The sequence below is a fragment of the Protopterus annectens genome, chromosome 12.part0 (assembly GCF_019279795.1).
Source record: "Protopterus annectens isolate FY-2018-M chromosome 12.part0, PAN1.0, whole genome shotgun sequence".
In the NCBI taxonomy this organism is placed as follows: Eukaryota; Metazoa; Chordata; order Ceratodontiformes; family Protopteridae; genus Protopterus; species Protopterus annectens.
In genome coordinates, this window is record NC_056746.1 from 1,189,288,821 (window position 1) to 1,189,310,568 (window position 21,748).

The 21,748-nt window shown below is 44.9% G+C and overlaps 1 protein-coding gene across 6 annotated transcripts in view; it reads right to left on the reverse strand.

The window, feature by feature from the left end:
• The window catches only part of ZNF335 (zinc finger protein 335), a 1,318,033-nt gene that overhangs the window by 911,884 nt on the left and 384,401 nt on the right, over positions 1–21,748 (reverse strand). For all 6 annotated transcript variants that reach the window (XM_044090241.1, XM_044090238.1, XM_044090239.1 and 3 more), the window contains one exon: positions 3,619–3,904. In XM_044090241.1, coding sequence (XP_043946176.1) covers positions 3,619–3,904 — 286 coding nt within the window. The remainder of the gene's footprint in view (positions 1–3,618; positions 3,905–21,748) is intronic.

A 21,748-nucleotide genomic window follows, 5' to 3' on the forward strand; every position in this document is an offset into this window, starting at 1 on the left:
GTAATTAGGTCTTCGGCCATTTTGAGCATCTGTTTTTTAGGCATGGAAGTCTGAGTAGGAGAATGCTGTACTTGTTTCTTTGTCTTTAGAGCTGCTTTAGTCTTTGTCTTTGAAGCTGAAGATGGCTTAATATATAGTTGTGTAGGTCTGAAGACACCCTCAGAAGCCGATGCCTGCTCAGCGGCTCCGGATCCATCTGAGGGAATGATTTCCGAGTGTCCAATACCTTGAGTATCCAGAGGCCCAGTCGGCTCCACGTGGGAGTCGGAAGCGGCCTGTGGCTCTGAGGTAGCTGGCACCAGGGACTGCGAAAGTGCCTCACTGAGAACCGGCAAACCGGTGACTGGCCTAGCAGAGGCCTCGTCATCGGTTTTGGACCTCGGATGCCTATCCTTTTCCTTGTCCTTGCGTTTTTTGTAAACTCCGGTTGTTGGCTGTTCTGACGGCATAATATAATTAAATCTTCGGCCAAAGTAATTAAATGCAAAATTGAACCGACGCTTAATAGTGCGTTGGTTAAATCTAGCACAAAACCGACAGCTAGCAACGTTGTGATCAGGGCCTAGGTAAGGAATACAGTAAGAGTGAAAATCCTTATGAGGTATTTGCTTCCCACAAGAAATACAATTGTTAACTTTTTCTGATATCGGTCTGGAGCAAGAAAAAAGTTTCCCCAACGGGGTACTTAGCTTTAGTGAAGACATCGGTTCTGAAATTCGGATTTGAAAATCTCAAGAGTCGGCCGACCGGCACTTGCGAACTGCTTTTGCTTCGGGCACCACGCGACAAGAAAGACTGGAGAAAATGGCGTCGGCTGCATCTTTTATACCCCTGGCACACTGACGTCAGGGAAGAGGCGACAGCAGCCGACGCCGGACCTAGACTTTGGAATTCTGGCCGACTGAGGGTAGCCTGCCAGCAGGATAACCCCAAGAGTAATGACTGCAACAGTGAAATACGATGAACATCCAAGACTCACTCCTCCAAGAAAAGGAAAACAGTCTGGTGGACTCCTGCCATAAACAAGCTATACAATAGGAGGAGGAAACTAGTACAGAAAAGAGTAAAATCCCAAGAAGGGAAGACATCCCTGATCAGTATCAGCACAAAACTATGATCCCTTATAAAATCATCCAAGGTGAGCTTTGAAAGAAAAATTGCCAAGGACTCCAAAGATAATCACAAGGCATTCTTTAGCTATGTCAAGAATCTAAGTGGCAATGCTCAGATCTGCTGGGAGTTAGTGAAGAATGGCACAGAATACACTAAACCGACCGATATCGCCAACATCCTGGCAGATAGGTTCAGTGCAAACTTCACCCCCCTCTCACCCCCAAGAGAGCCCATAACCATACCAGAAGAATGTAGAGTCCCTGAAATCACAGACACAAGTTAAAACAGCCCTCTCCAAAGCCAAAAACACACCTTCAATGGGACCGGACGGTGTCCCAGGGTGCGTCCTACATGAGCTCAAAGACGAACTAACCCCTCACCTAAACACACTGTTCAAACTCAGCCTCTCCACAGGCTACGTACCCATAGAGTGGCGCACAGCAGCGGTTATTCCGGTCCACAAAGGTGGAGCCACAACAGACCCCGGAAACTATCACCCTATAAGCCTGACTAGCTTACTCATTAATAGAGACATTGGGAACCTCCAAACACTGGACCCTACCCAGTTTGGCTTTGTTAAGGGCAGATCATGCCTCCTGAACCTGGTGGACTTCTATGAGACAGTTACCAAGGCTATAGATGAGGCAAAGGTGGTACACACAGCCTACCGAGACCTTGCAAAGGCCTTCAACACCATTCCCCATTCTGGTATTATAGACAAGCTCACCAGCCTGAACACAAACCCCTACGTCACAAGATGGGTTGCCAACTGGCTCATGGACAGAACCCACATGGTGAGAGTTGCAGGAGCTAGGTCCGACTCTAAATCGGTTACAAGTGGAGTTCCCCAGGGCTCAGTCCTAGGACCCCTCCTGTTCGGCATATACTTCTCATAGGTACAGGCAGGCACAGGAGGAATATGGCTGACCAAGTTCGCAGACGACTGCAAACTAGGGGCTATAATTGACTCTCTGGCTGACACAGACATCCTCCAAAAGGGTCTCACTGAGACGGATACCTGGTGTCAAAATCATGGCCTCAAGCTAAATGCAAAAAGTGCATAGTCATTCCCTTTGGAAAAAACAAAGTACCCACAAACTAACACATAGGTATTAGTCCCCTAAATACAGAAGACGTAATAAGGGATCTGGGGACCCAAGTAGATAGTAATCTCAACTTTGATAATCACATTGCCATAGTGGTTAGAAAATCCTTCTACGTGGCCTACTTAATCACAAAAGGGTTTGCATCCAGATCAAAAGAGGTCACTGTACCCCTCTACTCATCACTAATCAGACCCATCATAGAATACAATGCCCCATTTGGGATGTACCTTACAAGACACCTGCAACAGCTGGAAAGACCACAGAAGTACCTCACCAACAGGATCACTGGCGTCAAACAGATGCCTATGCAGCTTGACTGAAGAAATTACAGCTGTACCCGGTTGCATACCACCTACTCAGAGGTGATCTCTGTCTGACATACAAGGCCATGTCCAACCCAGAATTGATGGACATGCTCCACCTAAAGAAAACCTTACCGCCATGAGCCACACGCTCCAGGGATCTAAACCTCACCACAACAATAAATAGGACATGCTGGAGGGATAGATTCCTGTCCCAGAGACTTCCCATGCTTTGGAACAAGATCCCAATCTACATCAGGCAGAGCTCCTCGCTAACACTCTTTAAAAGAAATCTTGACGAGTGGATGGGAAACAGAAAGTTTACCTCAGGGATCACTTCAGTGGCTCTGCTGGACAGAGGCACAAGGAAGTAATCTAAGGGGGCGGCGAAAGCCAACACATTCTGGCTAGGCTTATAAATACCTTCGGGCAGATAGCCTAGTACCTACCTATGGACCTATTAGTTTTAAATGCCAATTCAGTATTTTTTAAAATGTACATTGCTGCAGTATTTCAAGTTTTTTGTGAGCAAATCCACATATTGGGCTGATAATATGTATTTAGACAGACTCAAATGGTAGTACTTATGTATATGCTAATTTATGTTAATGAGAGTCCAATGGGAAACAAAGTGATGATATAAAAGGAAAGGATGCAACACATTTTAAATGTCTGAGGAAGTTTAACAGAGATTTAAATGAAAGCGCTAACATTGTTCGTTTTGTCATTAAAAGTATCTATTTTTTACCATTCAAGTTTGTGGTTTGTAGCTGAAGAGACGTGGTGCATTGGCATTTATTGGATTCAGTTTGTTTGTTGTTTTCGTTTAGCAGTTTGACATTTTTTAAATAAATTAATTACTTAATACTCAAGTAACAATTTTACAAAATATTCGTTAGTTTTTGAGCTATGTTCAGTGGACAGTGGTTTGGAAGATAATATAAAAAGCAGACTGAAAATAGCTCAAATAACCCAGTCTGAATTACCACATTTCATGTGCTAATATTTGTGTAGGTTCTGGTTTTCAAGGCATCACCTTCTGCTACTTATTGTGATATGCAGTTTTACTGAAGCTATGGAATTAAATATGAATTTACCTGCGCATCGAATTACCATGTACAAGAGTAGCCATGTACTTCTTGAACTTCTTCCCAAGAAACCTCCTGGACGGACGGCCCCTCTTCCTTAGTAAGATGCTAGCCTCCTCTGGTCCACTACTAGATGAAGGGGTTTTGTTTTCCAAATTGGACTGACTCACACTAGCCTCTTCCTGGCTGTCAGCTGTTGATGTGGCTCCACTCTCAGGCCCAGTAGAACTTCCTGCCTCACAGCTTTGGAGCGGTTCTGAACTCTGTGATGTGACAAGGGGTTCTACTTCAGCTCCTGCCATGATTAAATCCAATAAAAAATGAAAAATGAGAAACTTGCAGACTTTTGCATTGTACTGTTCTTTTAAACAGGTTTTTCCTCTAGTAAAATATGAACCTGATCAAGTAAGCCACTGCTGGATTCTGCTGCAAGCAGACAAAATATGTCTATTGTTATAAATATGAGACATCAGAAAGAAGTGTCATCTTTTATTAATAACACATTTAAATTAGCTTGTCTCCACTTTCACTTATTTCTATCACCAAGGTAAATAATCATAAAGCAATACAGTGTTTTAAAGTAGCACAGTGTAAAAAGAACTATAGCAATATTCACCCAGGTGAAAATATTTGCCATTGGAAGTTTGCGTGTGTGTGTGTGTGTGTGTGTGTGTGTGTGTGTGTATATATCTATATCTATATATATATATATATATACATATATATATATATATATATATATATATATATATATATATATATATATATATATACATTATATTACATATATATAGATATATATATATATATATAGATATAGATAGATATAGATGTATATAGATATATATATAGATATATATATGCGTGTGTGTGTGTATGCACAGGTGGCTATGTGGAAACAAGGGTCACTGCAGCTTGAAAAAGAAGTTATGTACCTACCATAATGCTCAGTGTTAGTTGTCTTGATCTCGCCTTCCTTCTTGCTGTTTGGGTTCGAAGCCGATCCTCGGCTCCGACTCAGCCATCTTCTATAGCTCGAGAGCTGTTTACTGGCTTGAGGCTACCCCTTATCCCAGCATGCCCAGCGTCAACTACCCAGATCTCGTTTGTGATAGCGCACACTAGACATAAGTAAAGTAACCAGTTCCTGAAAACCGGCTGTCCAATACACCTAAACAAGGAAAGAGTTATAAATTACCTGGCATATGAAGTAATAAAAGATGCTCAGCCAGTGAAAACAAAAAGGGAACTCCTCACAATCCTCTAGGAAGGGGGAAGGAGGGAGGGATGCAAGAAGGAAAGTGAGATGAAGACAACTAACATGGAACGTTATGGTAGGTACATAACTTCTTTATGTTAAGTTGTCCATCTCGCCTTTGTTCTTGCTGTTTGGGACAGTGTCTCTAGCATCTAAAATCCCGGCTGGCTCATTGGAACAAACTCTTCAGAACAGTAGAACTAAAGGAAGCTCTACTCCGGAAGACCATATCTACCTTGTAATGAGAGATAAAAGTGTGAGGGTTTGCCCAAGTGGCAGCTGCACAGATTGAATCTATGGGCAACCTAGACTGAAAAGCTACAAAGGTGGCTAATGCTCTAGTGGAATGACCTTTTGGTTTAGCTGGTAGCTCTTTGCTTCGTAACTGATAAATAAAGGCAATAGTATCAGATAACCATCTGGATAAGGTCACTTTAGAAACTGGAAGGCCTTGTTTGTTGAAAGCGTAAGAAAGAAATAACTGGTCTGACTTTCTTAATTCCTTAGTTCTATGGAGGTAAAACACAATTATCTGTGTACCTCCAATTGGTGGAGCTTGTATTCTCTACCTTGTTGCTGTGATTAGGAAAGAATACTGGGAGATCTATGGATGGATTTAAATTGTTCTCTGAGCAGACTTTAAGAATAAAGGATGGATTGGTCCTCAGAGAAACTCTGTCCTTGTGAAACACCAGGTAAGGAGGATGAACACACAGTGCTTGAATTTCTGAGACATGTCTAGCTGAAGTAAGTGTCTTCCAAGAAAGAAATTTTAAACAGCATGATGCTGCCGGTTCAAAGGGAGGCAAGATTAAGGAAACTAAAACTAAACTGAGATCCCAAGGAGGGGGAGGATCTGTAACTGGGGGTCCAAGAAGAGATGTTCCTTTCATAAAGGCCTTGCAGAGCTTATGAGACATTATGCTAGAATTAAACATACCGATATGAAAATTAGAAATGGCAGCTAGTTGTACTCTAATGGTAGTGGAAGCTGCACAAGACTGAAAAAGCTGGGCTAGAAATTCAAGAATTTCATGGACTGGGGCTGAGAAAGGATCCAAATTTCTAGATTCTGCCCAGTAAGAAAACCGTTTCCATTTACTAGCATACGTTTTCCTCGTAGTGGACTTATGTGAGGAAACAATAATATCACGGACTGCTGGTGAGATATTGGAAAGCCTGGCTAAGGTTGGAAGTGGAGTAACCAAGCTGTGATCCGGAGAGTTTGAAGGGAGTGGTGCAACCCGCCTAACTTGTGAATCAGGAGATCTGGAACTGGGTCCAGAATCCACGGTTGATCCAGAAGGTGGAGGTGTAGGAACGGGAACCATATCTGTCGAGGCCAATATGGGGCAATGAGGATCACTTTGCAATCCAATGATTTAGCTTTCTGCATGAGTCTTGGAATTAGAGGAAAAGGGGGAAAAGCATAAAGGAGTCCCTGAGGCCAATCGTGGACTAGAGCATCTCTGGGTATATGACCTGGAAGAGGAAGTAGGGAGAAGTAGCTGCTGCATTTGTTGTTGAGAGGAGTGGCAAACAGGTCGCAGCACGGCTGTCCCCATTTGCGGAAGATAAGATCCGCAACTTCCTGATTCAGAGACCACTCGTGAGGCATGAGGATAGCTCTGCTGAGCCTGTCCGCTATAACGTTGGATTTCCCAGGGATGTGCGTTGCTATCAGAAAACATTGGGAGGAAATCGCCCATTGCCACAGTCGGAGTACATCTCGACACAAGGGGTAAGGCCTGGTCCCGCCCTGTTTGTTGATGTACCACACCGCTGTCATACTGTCTGTTTGGATTGCAATGGTCCCGGAAGGAAGAGAGTCTTGAAGGGCTTGCAACGCTAGGAGAACCACTCTCATTTCTAGGACATTGATATGCAGATGGTACTCGTGAGGTTGCCAAGTGCCTTGGACTGTCCTCCTAGATAATGCCCCCCCCCCCGCCACCTTATCAGGGAGGCCTCCGTGGTCACTGTGGCTACCGGAGGGAGTTGTATGAAAGGTCTGCCCTGAATTACTAGTGGGGAGAGCATCCACCAAGAAAGGTGCCTTTTGCATGTTTCTGTGATCAGAATCATGTGAGACAGGAGTAGTTCCTGGAAAGACCACTGCATGAAAAGAAGCCACTGAAGGATTCTCATGTGGAAACGCACTAATGGGACAAGAAGAATAGCAGCTGCCATGGAGCCTAGAGCTTGGACGACATGTCTGACTTGAACCCTTTTGCTCTGCATTAGAATTAACACTTGTTGACGAATAGTGGAAACTCTTTCCTGTGGTAATCTTGCAAACATTTCTTTTGTGTTTAATCCTGCTCCTATGTATGTGATAGACTGACAGGGCAACAAGGCAGATTTTTTGAAATTTGCTGTAATGCCTAGTTGAGTGCATGATGTGATTGTATAATCCCATGCCTCTAGGAGTTGATGCCTGGTGGTAGCAGTCAAGATCCAGTCATCTAGATAGGGAAACACCTGGAATCCTTGATGCGTCAGGTGAGCCGTGACTACTGCCACACACTTGGTGAACACCCTGGGGGCTGAGGTGAGACCAAAGGGCAGAGCTCTGAAATGGTAATGACTGGCCCCTACCCAAAAATGAAGAAATCTCCTGGAGCATCTGTCCATCTTGATATGGTAGTACGCGTCCTGTAGATCTATCGAGCACATCCAATTGTCCTGACCCAGAAAAGGGAAAATGGACTGCAGTGTCACAATCCGGAACTTTTCTTTTTGTACAGATTTGTTCAATCTGCTGAGATCCAGTATTGGTCTCCAGTCTGCTGTCTTTTTTGGTACTAAAAAGAACCTTGAGTAAGTTCCGGATCATAGTTTATCTGCGGGGACTTCTTGAATGGCTCTTTTCTAGCAGTCTTGAAACTTCTGTGACTGCTTGATCCCTTAGATTGGGTGGGACATCTGGGATGGGCGTTTTTGATTCTATGGGGGATTGATGGAAGGGAATTTTGTAACCTCCGGATATGATGGATAGTACCTATCTATCTCTTGTTATATTTTGCCAGGCTTTCGGGTACAGCAAAAGTCTTCCCCGACTGCCTCCAGAGGTGAGCAGTCGGGCAACCCTTCAGGGAAGCTGGAAGTGCTTGGCAGAGAGAAGGTGTCTCTGTCACCCTGGCTTTGCAGTCCCCCTCTGCCACGAGGGCAGCGTCTGTTATTGTTGTTTCCCCCTCTGCCCCTGGGGGAAAAATCACCACGTGTGTCAGGCAAGGGTCCCTGGGATTTTCGGAACCACATCTTTCTGCTCTTCTGACCCTTGGGATAAGGTCTGGAAGGAGTGGAAAAACAGACTCCCACAGCAGAGAGAGTCTTGCCTTCCTGCTCACACCTGGTCAACGTGTCTTTCATCTAAGGCCCAAAGAGAAAGGAGCCATCAAAGGGAGTATTGGTGAAGGACGCTCGAAAGGGTTCCGCAAACTGACACAGCCGCATCCAAGCATGTCTGCTGAGAGCCAGATACCTTGGTATCTTTAGACATTATAGTAACAACAACAATAACAAAAAGCTATACTACCAAAAACAGACAGACTTTTTTTTTTTTTTTTTACAGTTAAGGAACAGGAAAGCCTCTAATTTAAACGGCTATCCTGGGGGGGGGACTCTCTAATTTAAACGAGTTCAAGTGAACAGAAGACCTGCGAGTTATGGAGCGATGGCCAACAAAGCTAAAATACACAAGAAAGCGATAAGGGATAAAGGAATATTATCTAGACAAAAAATAGACAAATACTTGACAAACTTCCAAGCATAAACAACAATATATTAATAGAAAAAAACTATACTAAGCCTGAGCCAGTAAGTAAGCAACCTCGCAGCTGAAGCAGCAAACGAGATCTGGGTAGCTGATGCTGGGCATGCTGGGATAAGGGGTAGCCTCGAGCCAGTAAACAGCTCTTGAGCTACAGAAGATGGCCGAGTCGGAGCCGAGGATCGGCTCCGAACCCAAACAGCAAGAACGAAGGCGAGATGGACAACTTAACATAATTAGTTACACGTGTGTGTCATATACATATATATATATATATATATATATATATATATATATATATATACACACACACACACACACACACACACATATATATATATATATATATATATATATATATATATATATGTGTGTGTGTGTCTGTGCATGCGCGCACAGGCAGCTATGTGGAAACAAGGGTCAGTGCAGCTTGAAAATTAGTTAGACGTGTGTGTGTGTGTGTGTGTGTGTGTGTGTGTGTGTGTGTGTGTGTGTGTGTGTGTGTGTGTGTGTGTTTTGTTTCACTAGTTCAGACAACTTGCATTTTCCACGGCCTTTGTTCAAAAAGTAGCCACAAATTTTGTCAGTCACTATGCCCAGGTAGCTGCAACTCCAGCTGTAGATGCAAGCACTTCTTAGGCTGTGGCTAAAGCTCTAATTAAATAACTTACTGCCCCAGCTTGCACTAAACATACAGAAACATACCACTCTCGCAGAATAAATATTTGTGCTTTTACAACATTACACCATAGGCTATATTTCATGCTATCTTTTGATTACAAATGGTGATAAAGTCATTAGAGAATGACATACTAAATAATATGGTGACAGATAATGCTGAACTCAGGTACTCTCTTTAGTTAAGAGAACCTGAGCTGAGAGCACACATTCAGAATATGAAGGGCTCAATTATCTCCCCTGAATTCTCCTCTAGGAAGAAAACATAGAATTAATAAAATGTTTAATGAAGAGTTCTGAAACCACTGTTGTAAGAAACAGGAACTAGTCCCGACATCCAGTTATAGTGAAAGACCAACATGGACTCCCTCAGACAAGGTTCCTCAACTCGGAGAACCTGTGGTAAAGGCTTTACTGGCATGAAATTGTCCCTAAAAAGACTTAAAAGTAAAAGTAAAAGAAAAAAGTCACGGACATTCAGAATTGTCTTCTTTTTCTTTTCGCTTTTCCCGGTTAGGGGTCGCCACAGCAGATCACCTGTCCGCTCATGATTGGCGGTAATGTTTTTACAGTGTCGAGTTGCCAGCCTGGCGCCCAACCTTCCACGGAAGGTACACACACGCACTCACTCATGCCTAGGGCCAATTTAGAGTACCCAAATCCACCTAGAGCATGTCTTTGGGATGTGGGAGGAAATCGGAGCACCCGGAGGAAACCCACGCGACCACAGGGAGGACATGCAGACTCTGCACAGAAGGCACCCCAGCCTAGGATCGAACCAGAGAATCTCTTGCTGTGAGGCAACAACGCTAACCGCTGCACCACGCAGCCGCCCTGACATTCAGAATTGCCATTTAGCTGAAACACCCGATATCCTTAAAGGGTAATTTACATATATCCCATGTTGCCTCTGAGGTATCACACAATGGAAATTCTAGCTTTGCTACATTTTTCTTTTTGTGTTTCGAAAAAAGCAGCCTGGAAATCAAGAACAGTATAGACCAGAGAAGTAAAACGGTCACCATTATCTCTTACTGCCCAAAGGGAAAATCTTTTACACTTGCTTTCCAAATCTTCTTGGTGCAGTATTTTGGCAAGGATAACAGAATGGCATGTACTGGAGAAGAAAGCCTTGGCTGTCTGGCTATTATTGGAACTGGAGAAACCACGTGGTCTCTGAGGAGTGTGAGAGGAGATCTGGAGTTGGGACCAGTATCCAGGCAGGATAGTGAAGATGGGATCAAAGGAAGGGGAACCACACCTTTAGAGGCCATTAGGAGCAATGAGGATGCCTGAGCTCTTCAACCAGATTGCTTTCTGCAGGAATTTGGGGATCAAGAGAAATGGGGAATAAGCGTAAAGAAGACCAAATGGCCAAATATGGGCTACAGCATCTCTCAGTGACTCCCCCCAAGGGGGGATCAGGGCAAAATCCCTGCTTCACTTGTGAGGGGATGCAAAGAGCAAGGTTGGTCCCAAAGATGGAAAATTTCCCCCACAGCCGATTAAGAGACCACTTGTGAGGCATCAGAATAGACCTGCTGAATTTGTCCACTAGTATGCTGGTTTTCCCTGGAATGTGAATTACAACCAGAAAGAAGTTGGTGAAGATCGCCCATTACCACACTCTCACAGCCTCCCAGCAGAGAGGGTAAGACCAAGTCCCATCTTGTTTTTTGATGTACCAGACTACAGACCTTGTCAGTCTGAACTGCAATAGTCCCTAGAGGAAGAGCATCTTGAAATGTCTGCAACACCAATAGGACTGCTCTCTTGTCCAGGACATTGATATGCAAATTGGTCTTTTGGGGGAGGGTCCACATGCCTTGGACTGTCCTTCCCAAGTAATGCCCCCTCACCCCAGTTGTGAGGTGTCCATAGTCATAGTGGCCATTGGGGGTGGTAAAACAAAGGGTTAGCTTAGGTAAATGTCCGACTGGATCCATCATTGTATGTGACATTTGCAAACTGGTATAAGCTTGACTGGAAAAGATAGGGTTCATCAAAGACTAGACCACTGTACAGCTACAGTCCACTGAAGAACACGCATATAGTAACATGTTAAAGAAAGTAGGACTACTGCTGCTGCCACAGACCCCAATGCTTGAAGAATGAATCTGGCTAGAGGGGACGGGTGGAACAGAATCTGATGAGCCTGAGATCCGAGTGTGAATATGCAATGAGTTGGTAAAGATGCAATCTGCCTTGTCATGTTCAGATATGCACAAATAAACTCCAGGCTCTGTACTGATGTCAGATTTCACTTGGTGTAACTGACTGTTATTCCCAGTGAGTGACAAATCTGGAGCAAATAGTCCCTGGATTGTTGAAGGAGATGCTTAGAGGGGGCGGTGAGGAGCCAGATGTCTAGGTATGGAAACACTTGGAATCCTTTTAGCCTCAAGTGAGCTGCCACCACTGCCATACATTTGGTGAACACCCTGAGGGCTGTGGTGAGTACAAAAGGCAGGGCTCTGAATTAGTAATGACTGGTTTCTATCCAAAAGCGTAAATATCTTCAGGAATGCCTGTTTATTTTGATGTGATAATACACATCCTGAAGACCTATAGAACATATCCCAATCATCCTTGCGAAGAAATGGTGGAATGGACTGGACCATGACCATTCGGAACTTTTACTTTTTCATGTACTGGTTCATTTTGCTTGGATCCAAAATTGTTCTGAGGTCTCCTGTCTTTTTGGGCACTAAAAAAAAAAGTGAGAGTAAGTTCTGAATCCTGTTTGGTCTGATGGGACCTCCTGATTGACTCTCTTGTGTAGTAGCTTTTGAATTCCTTGGGTGGCTGCCTTCCTCTGACTTGGTAGAACATCAGGAAGCTTCTTTCTTTTGTAGACTGGGGTTAAAAAAATGGTATGACGTAATCTCTGGATATTATTTTTAGAACCCAGTATCTTTTGTTATAGTAGCCCAGGCATCTGGGTGCAAGGACAATTCTGCCCTGAATGCCTCCAGAGGCAGGCAGATGGACAGCACTTCAGGAGCACTGATCCGGTCTTTCTGAAAAAGAATCACATAAACCCTGATTTTGCAGGCCTCCTCTGCCTCTATAGTGGCTTCTACTACTTCCTCTGCCTCTGAAGAAGTAGTCTCTGCATGGATCTTGGAAAGGTCCCTGAGATTTGAGAAACCACATTTTCTTATCACCTCTCTGATTTCTACAGAACATTCATTGAGGGGTAGAAAAAGTACAGTTTTGTACCTACCATAAATGTAGATGTTCGAGTGCTAATACAGCTGCAGTAATCACAGATAGGTTTTCAGCCGTCAGGCGGTCCCTCGGTCGGCCGAATTCCAAAGTCTTGGTCCGGCGTCGGTCGTTGTCGCTTACTCTTCTGACGTCAGGAAGGCCAGAGTATATAAGAAACAGCCGACGCCATGTTCTTCAGTCTTTCTTGCCCCAGATGTCAGGTGCCCCCAAAAGGAAGGCAATACATAAATAAAGAAAATCCACAAATGCAAGCAAATAAAACATAGCATGATAACCCAGTCAGGAGGTATGAAGAGATTTTTAGGCCCCATGGCCTTACCAAGAGGGGAAGGAGGGAGGGAAACCTGTACTGCAGCTGTATTAGCACTCGAACATCTACATTTATGGTAGGTACAAAACTGTACTATGTTCATCGTGCATACAGCTGCAGTAATCACAGATGGGTAGAGTCCCAAAGCTATGTATAGGGTGGTAGGTACTATGAGGAACTGGGTTGAGCCAGAATGCCCTGCAAAACAGCAGTGGCAAAGCCTGCTCTTGTTCTGGAATATAAGGGCAGATGGTAGTGTTTTGTGAAGGTATGTACAGAACTCCAAGTGGCTGCCTCCAAAATATCCTTAGTAGGCACACCTCTGAGGAAGGCTGTAGAGGTGGCTGTGGCCCTGGTGGAGTGAGATCTGATACCAGTAGGGACAGGTTTCCCATGATAGGAGTAACAAAAATGTATGCAGTGGCCAATCCACTTGGAAATGGTCTGTTTGGTAACTGGTTTCCCTGGAGCCCCTACGGCATAGGACACAAAAAGTTGGTCTGATTTCCTGAAGGACTTTGTTCTGTCCAAGTAGTAACGTAGCTGCCTATGGATGTCTAAAGAGTGAAGCAGCCTTTCCCCTTTGTTTTGAGGGTTAGGATAAAAGGTAGGAAGGTGTATGGCTTGGTTTAAGGCTACCCTAGATACCACTTTAGGCATAAAAGATGGGTTGGTACGAAGGGAAACCCTGTCCTGATGGAAGATGAGGAAGGGCTGCACCGCCATGAGGGCCTGTAGTTCAGAAACCCTGCGAGCTGAAGTGATGGCCAGAAGGAAAGCTGTTTTCCAGGACAAATATTGTAGATCTGTTGAAGCAGCAGGTTCAAAGGGAGGCAATGTTAATTTTTCTAGTATGTAATTAAGGTCCCAAGCTGGTATTGGTTGTTTCCTTGGATGTCTTATATTCTTAGCCCCTCTGAGGAACTGCCGTAAGAGTGGGTGTGAGAATAAAGGAGGATCCGTGTTGAATTCTGCAGAAATGGCTGAGGCGTGTATTTTGATTGAAGAAAATGAAAGTCCACTGCTCAGTAGTTTAGCTAGGTACTGTAAAGCCTGAGGCAAGTTCAATTTTCTAGGGTCCTGTCCTCTTTTCTCATTCCAACAGCAAAACCGCTTCCATTTTGCGGAGTAAGCTTTTCTAGTAGATGGTCTCCTGGCCTCCAAAATGACATCCTGCACCTCCTTGGAGAGTAGAGTTTGATGTGGTGTTAAGGAATTTTCCATGCAGCGAGGTTGAGTGTTTTCAGCTGGCTGTGAAGGGTTTTGTAGTTGTTCTGCGTCAGCAGAAGAGGTATTAGAGGCAGGGACCAGGGAGGAGTATGTGTTAGGCTACTCAGGAGTGGATACCAGTGTTGCCTTGGCCAGTCTGGAGCAATCAGTATCATCCTCGGTTTGTCTGTTCTTGCTTTCAAAAGCACCTTGGGCAGAAGAGGCAGAGGTGGGAATGCATAAACTGTCCATGTTGTCCAACTGAATGAAAGGGCGTCCACTTTCCAGGCCTTTGGATGGAAGGTCCTTGAACAAAACCTTTTCAATTGATGGTTTCTGTGGGAGGCAAAAAAATCTATATCTGGCCTCCCCCACGCTTGGACTATCTCCATAAACACCTGTGGATGTAGCTTCCATTCGTGTGGATCTGTCATATTTCTGCTCAGAGTGTCTACCAGTGTGTTTTCCATCCCTGGCAAGTACTGTGCTTGAAGTTCGATTTGTCTTTCCAGAGCCAAGTTCCAAAGAGTCATGGCTAGTCTGCACAAGGGGTATGAGTGAGTTCCTCCTTGTTTGTTTATGTACCACATTACTGTGGTGTTGTCTGTTCTTATGAGCAATTGTCCTGGATGCAGGAAGTCCTTGAAAGCTGTAATTGCATTTATTACTGCCAGCATTTCTTTTTGATTGATGCGAAGGTGCTTTTCCTTTTGGGACCATCTGCCCTGAATGCACCTGTCCTTCATGTGCGCCCCCCAGGCGTAATCTGAGGCGCCTGTGGTTATGACTTGTTTTGCTTGAGGCTTGCAGAATGGGAGGCCTGTGTTTACTTGACATGCTTGGGCCCACCATAGGAATTCCTTTTGTAGAACGGGAATTATTGGAATAATTGCTTCCAAGCTGTGACTGTGTTGAGACCATAGATTTTTTAGGTACCATTGAAGTTTCCTCATATGCAGCTTTGCACATGGGATTAGAAGAATGCAAGATGCCATGAATCCCAGAGCCTGCAGGATTTTCCTTGCAGTAAGCCTGGTACTTTTTGCTAGTATTTTGAAGTACTGAGATAATTGCCCTTGTTTTTCTGGCGTAAGGTATGCCATCTGGGTGTTTGTGTCCAAGCTGGCACCCAGGAAGGTTATTTTCTGAGAAGGTGTTAGCTTTGATTTCTCCTTGTTGATGGTGTATCCCAGAGAAAGCAGTAACCGTGTCACATATGCCAGATGTTCCAGTAGTATATGTTTGCTGTCCGCTTGGATCAGGCAGTCGTCCAGATAAGGGTAAATTTGTATCCCTTGAAGTCTGCAATAGGCAATCACCGATGCCAGGCACTTAGTGAATACTCTGGGCGCAGTAGATAAGCCAAAGGGCAATGCAGAGAATTGATAGTGGATTGAACCTGCAAGAAATCTGAGGTATCTTCTGCAGCTTTGTCTGACTGGGACATGCAGGTATGCCTCCTTGAGGTCCAATCTTACCAGCCAAAACTCCTTGCCCAGCATGGGAAGAAGTTGCTGTAATTTGAGCATCTTGAATTTTGGTACGAGTAGAAATGTGTTTAGGATGGATAAGTCCAGAATGGGTCTCCAGTCGGTTCCTTTTCTTGGTACCAGGAAAAGTCTTGAATAAAAACCTTGACCTTGTTGGTGCGTAGGTACCTTTTGTATAGCCCTCATGTTTAGGAGCTTTGAAATTTGCAGTTGTGCCTCTACCCTTTGATTTTGTGGTAGGTTTGGCATGCCTCTCATTTTTGGAAGAGTGTGAAATTGAAATTTGTAGCCTCTGTTTATAATGTCCAGTATCCATTTGTCTGTTGTGACAATATGCCAATTGCTTGCAAATAATGCTAGTTTCCCTCCCAAAGGTGCTGCCAGCTGAGACTTGCTTGGCATGGAAATGAGGGAGTCATTGAGTTTGCTTCCTGTATTGTTGTGCACTGTCTTCACCACCTCTTGGTGCTGGAGATTGCCACTGTCTGCCTCTATATGACCCTTGTGATTGCCCTCTGCCCCTTCCGCGACTGTATCTGCCTCTTTGGGGCTTGTCAGTGGCTGGAAAGGACCAGTTTTTTGATGGCCAATTCCTGCTAAATCGTGGTGGCTGGACCTGTAAGAAAGCTTTGACAGTTTGCATAGATTTGGCTTTTTCTTCCATTTTCGTAATATATCCTCAGCATTAGTACCAAAAAGAACATCCTTTTGTAAAGGTGCATCAAGAAGTTTTGCTTTCACATGATCAGGCAGATTTTGTTCCCTAAGCCAGGCATATCTGCGAATGACTGATCCTGTAGCAGCCGCTCTACTGGAGGCCTCTAGGGCATCATAACCACATTGTAAAGTGTGTTTACCCACTTGTTCTGCGCTATGCATCATATCCTGTAACTCTTTTAAATCTGGTTGTTCAGGTTGAGACATTTTGTTTTTTAATTGTGATAATAGGAACTGTTGATATTTAATCATATGAAACTGGCAGTTTAAGGCCCTCATGGCTAGGGTGGCCGAGGTATAAACCTTCTTACCCCACCTTTCTAGAGATCTAGATTCCCTTTCTGCAGGAAGTGGATTCTTGGCAGTGGAGGCCTTTATTCCCTTAGGGCCTTGTGAAATGGTTTCAGGGTCAGCATTATGGCCTTTGTAGAGAAATTGGTGAGAACTGGGTACTCTGTAATATCTATCAGGCTTAACTGGGACAGGAGGCAGTGAATCAGGATTAAAACAAGCCTCCGAATAGACATCATCCAGTACCTCCAAAACAGGGGGAATAGCCAGAGGTCTGTGCTGAGGTAACCAAAGAAATTCCCTAAGTCTTTTCTTGGAGTCTGAAAAGTCTTGGCCTTCCCAATGGAAGTGTTCCCTCAAGGTGTGCAAGGTTTCCCCAAAAGAAAAATCCTCAGGGGGGGGATACAGAAGGAATAGACTGCTCTGCATCCGAATCCTCAAAAGGGGAATAAGAGTGTTCCTCAGCATCAGAATGCTCTGATAAAATGGATCCCTGATCAGAAGAGGGATTCTTCCTCCACTCTGGGTCTCTTGTCAGGAGGGGCTGAGAACCTCTGATAAGAGTTATTAGATCCTCAGCCATTTTAAGCATCTGTTTCTTAGGCATGGGTCCAGGAGATGGGCCTTGAGCAGCAGGCCTAGTGTGATGCCTGGCTGCTTTGGATTTAGTAAAGGCCTTAATAGAGAAAGAGGATGAAGGCCTAAATACACCATGGGTGGATGTAGATCTGTCCACATTAGTAGGCTCGACATAAGCTGGGGCTTCGGTTGTAGTCTGGGAAAGGGCCGATGACCCAGCGGTCTCGGGTACAGAAGACACCGCCGAAGGAGTGTTGTCGGTAGTCAGGGACTGCAAAGGCGTCTCACTGAGAACCGGACCATGTGGAGCCTGTTTCGGCGTGGTGTCGGTGGAGACCGCGGGCCTCGCATGTCGGTCCTTTTCCTTGCGTTTTTTGGATAAAACGGTAGTCGGAGTGTCCGACGACATTTTATAGTCAAAAGCTTTACCAAAAAAGTGTTGGGCGAACTCCGCCCGACGCTTGATAGTGCGTTTATTGAAGGTAGCACAAAAGCGACAGCCCGAGACGTTGTGGTCTGGGCCCAAACAAGGTATGCAAAGGGAATGGAAATCCTTATGCGGTATTTGCTTCCCACAAGAAATACAATTATTAACTTTTTCTGACATCGGTCTGAGGCAAGAAAAGATTCCCCAACGGGGTACTTAGCTTTAATGAAGACTTCGGTTCCAAATATTTTCGTAATTCAGGAGCTGGCCGACCGGCACTTGCGAACTGCTTCTGCTTCGGGCACCGCGCGGCAAAAAAGACTGAAGAACATGGCGTCGGCTGTGTCTTATATACTCTGGCCTTCCTGACGTCAAAAGAGTAAGCGACAACAACCGACGCCGGACCAAGACTTTGGAATTCGGCCGACCGAGGGACCGCCTGACGGCTGAAAACCCATCTGTGATTACTGCAGCTGTATGCACGATGAACATCTACTCCACAGCAGATGGGGTCTTTCCTTCTTGTTCGTTGAGGGTAAACGTTTCTTTCACAGACGGAACAAAGATGTTCCATCAAAGGAAGCATTGATATAAGATGCCTTGAAAGATTCTGCAAAGTCACACAGCCGCATCCAGGCATGTCTCTTTATGGCAATGTATGAACTGGCCACCCATGAGATGCCTTCAGCTATGAGATCAACCTTGTGGAAGAGTTGGAAAATGATAAAATACTGTCGACAGCCGAGAAGATGACCTTTTTAAATCTTCTGCACACATGGGCTCAGAGAGAGAATTTGGCAGTTCTTGGATCACCCAAGATTTGGATGGGCCAGAACCAAAAGCCTCTATAAATACTGACTCCCTTGAAGAAGGATTATCAGAAGACAAAAGTACAGTTGTGTACACTTACAATAAATGTATATGTTCGAGTGTATTCACTGTTACAGTCATCACATTTGGGTTATCTGCCTGCAGGTAGCCCTCAGCCGGCCTGAATGCCAGAGTCTTGGATTCCTGCGTCAGATGCTGTCTCTTCTTCCATGATGTCAGGTCGTCAGGGGTATAAAAACATGCAGCCGATGCCATTACAACAGTTTTTCTTGCTCCAGATGTCAGGTGCCCTCACAATGGGAAGCAATTATATGTTATGGTACCCCTTCATCAAAAAGCAAATACACCAGAAAGCTTAAATACACCAAAGAAGGAGGAAAGGTAGAGCCAAGGGAAGTTGGGGGGGGGGGGGCTGGAGGGAGGGTAACCAGGATCGCAACAGTGAATACACTTGAACATCTACATTTATGGTAAGTGTACACAACTGTACTATGTTCTTCATGTTTCACTGTTGCAATCATCACATTTGGGTTGATTCTCAAAGCTAAGGAAGGGAGGAGAAAGTTACAGAGCATTAGGGCCAGCTATTAAGCCCTGCAAGACTGCAGTGGCAAAACCTCTGGATTTAGAAAAAAATAGGCATGTGGTAATGCTTGGTGAAGGTATGTACAGAGCTTCAGGTAGCAGCTTCTATGATATCCCTGGTAGAGACACTTCTGTGAAAGGCTGTAGAGGTAGATGCAGCCCTGGTGGAATGTGATCTTAACCCCTGTGGGGTAGGTTTTCCATAGTGCTTATAGCAGAAATCAATGCAATGGGCTATCCATTCAGAAATGGTTTGCTTTGAAATGTCCTTCCACTCTGCCTCTGCAGCAAAGCCAACTAGTAGCTGTTCAGATTTTCTGAGAGGCTTAGTCCTGTCTAAATAAAATCTAAGCTGTCTGTGCACGTCCAAAGAGTGCCACATTCGTTCGCCTTTGTTTTGTGGATTCGGGAAAAAGGTAGGCAAATGAATGGACTGATTAAGGGCCACACTAGACACCACCTTGGACATAAAGGAAGGATTGGTCATGAGGGAAACCCTGCCTGCATGGAAGATAATGAAGGGCTCCACTGCCATGAGGGCCTGTAATTCAGACACTCTTCTTGCTGAAGTGATGGCTGGAAGGAAGGCTGTTTTCTAAGAAAGGAATTTCAACTCTGCAGTTGCAGCTGGCTCAAAAGGAGGGAGAGTGAGCTTTTCCAATACAAAGTTAAGGTCCCAGGCTGGAGTAGGGGCTCTTCTGGGGGGTCTTAAATTTTTGGCCCCTCTGAGGAATTGCTTTAGCAGGGGGTGAGAGAAGAGGGGTGGTTCAATATTATAATGTGCTGAAATGACAGAGGCATGAATTTTAATTGACGAAAAGGATAGGCCCTTGTGGAGCATTTCTGTTAAGTATTGAAGTATATGAGGTAAGCTGGGCACCGTTGTGCCCATCCCCTGAGTCTGACTCCTGGAACAGTATCTTTTCCACTTTTCAGCATAGGACTTTTTAGTACTAGGTCTCCTTGTCTCCAGAATGACATCTAGCACCTGCTTACTGAGGGATGCTATTGGAGAGCTCAAGGAATTAGCCAGGCTGCAAGGTTCAGGGTTTGAAGCTGAGGGTGCAGAATCTGGCCTGCCTTCTGGGACAGCAGGGAAGGGATCTGAGCAGGTGCCATGGTTCCAGCAGTGTCATACTGCGCAAGAGGTGGTACCAGTGTTTGGCGTGGCCAGTCTGGTGCAATCAGTATTGTCCTTGGTTTGTCCTGTTGGATCTTTAGAAGAACCTTCGAGAGGAGAGGCAGATGGGGAAAGGCATAAACAGAGAGGCTTTCCCAGGTAAAGGACATGGCATCCACTTTCCAAGCTTGACTGTGGGAAGCCCTTGTGCAGAATTTGTCCAATTGGTAGTTCTGAGAGGAGACAAACAGGTCTATCTTAGGAGTCCCCCATTTGTTCCTCAAGAGGTTGAACATTTTTGGTTCCAGTTTCCATTCGTGTGGGTCCATGAGATTTCTGCTTAGGTCATCTGCCAGGGAATTTAGCTTGCCTGACAGGAATTGAGCCTGTAGGTGCACCTGGTAGCTCAAGGCTGTGTTCCACAGAGGCATGGCTAGTCTGCAGAGAGGGTACGAGTGGGTTCCCCCCTGCTCGTTTATGTACCACATAACTGTGATGTTGTCTGTCTTTACCAATAATTGTCCTGGAAGAATGTGGTCTTTGAAGGCTGTCAGGGAATTCTGTACAGCTAACATTTCTTTTTGGTTGATAAGCAGGTGCATCTGTCTCGGGTTCCATTTGCTCTGAATGCACTGCCCTACCAAGTGAGCCCCCCATGCATAGTCTGATGCATCTGTTGTTAGGGTTTGGGCGGCAGGGGGTAGAGTGAAAGGGAGCCCCTTGTTGTGGTAGCAGGCCTCTTGCCCGCCAAAGGAACTCTGTCTCGATACATGGAATGATAGGAATCATGGATTCCAGGTCCTGAGAATGTTGACACCATATCATGCAGTCTTGCATATGGAATTAGTAGAATGCAAAAGGCCATGAACCCCAGGGCTTGCAGAATTTTCCTTGCAGATAGCTGGGCCTTTGTGGCGAGTAGTTTGAAGTAGGTTGTCATACTTGTTTCTCTGGAGTGAGGAAAGCCATCTGGGAAGTTGTGTTCAATCTTGCTCCCAGGAATAAAATCTGTTGGCAGGGTACTAGGTGAGATTTCTTTTAGTTTATGGTGTACCCCAGTGAAGTTAGAAGTTTCTTTACAAATGCCAGATGTTTTAAAAGCAAGTCCTGTCTTTCTGCCTGAATCAGACAATTGTCCAAGTATGGGTATATCTGAATATTTCTCTGCCTGTAAAATTCAATGGCTGGAGCTAGACACTTTGTGAATACCCTGGGCGCAGTAGATAAGCCAAAGGGAAGTGCAGAGAACTGATAGTGCATGTAGCCTGCCCTGAAGAGTAGGTATTTCCTGCAAGATTCCCTTATTGGAATGTGCAGGTAAGCTTGCTTTAAGTCTAAGGTTGCCAACTAGGCATCTTTGCCTAGCATAGGAAGCAGCTGATGAAGTGTTAGCATTTTGAATTTTGGAATTACCAAAAAGGTGTTTAGAATAGAGAGGTCCAGGATAGGACGTCAGGAGCGGTCTTTTCTGGGTACCAGGAAAAGTCTTGAATAAAAACCTTGTCCCCTTTCTTCTGCTGGGACAGGTTGAATAGCCCTGATACTTAGAAGAGAGAGAACCTGCTGTTGGGCCTCTGCCCACTGATTTGGGGTTAGGTCTGGCCAACCGTTTGGGGTTGGTAGGGTGTGGAAGTAGAATCT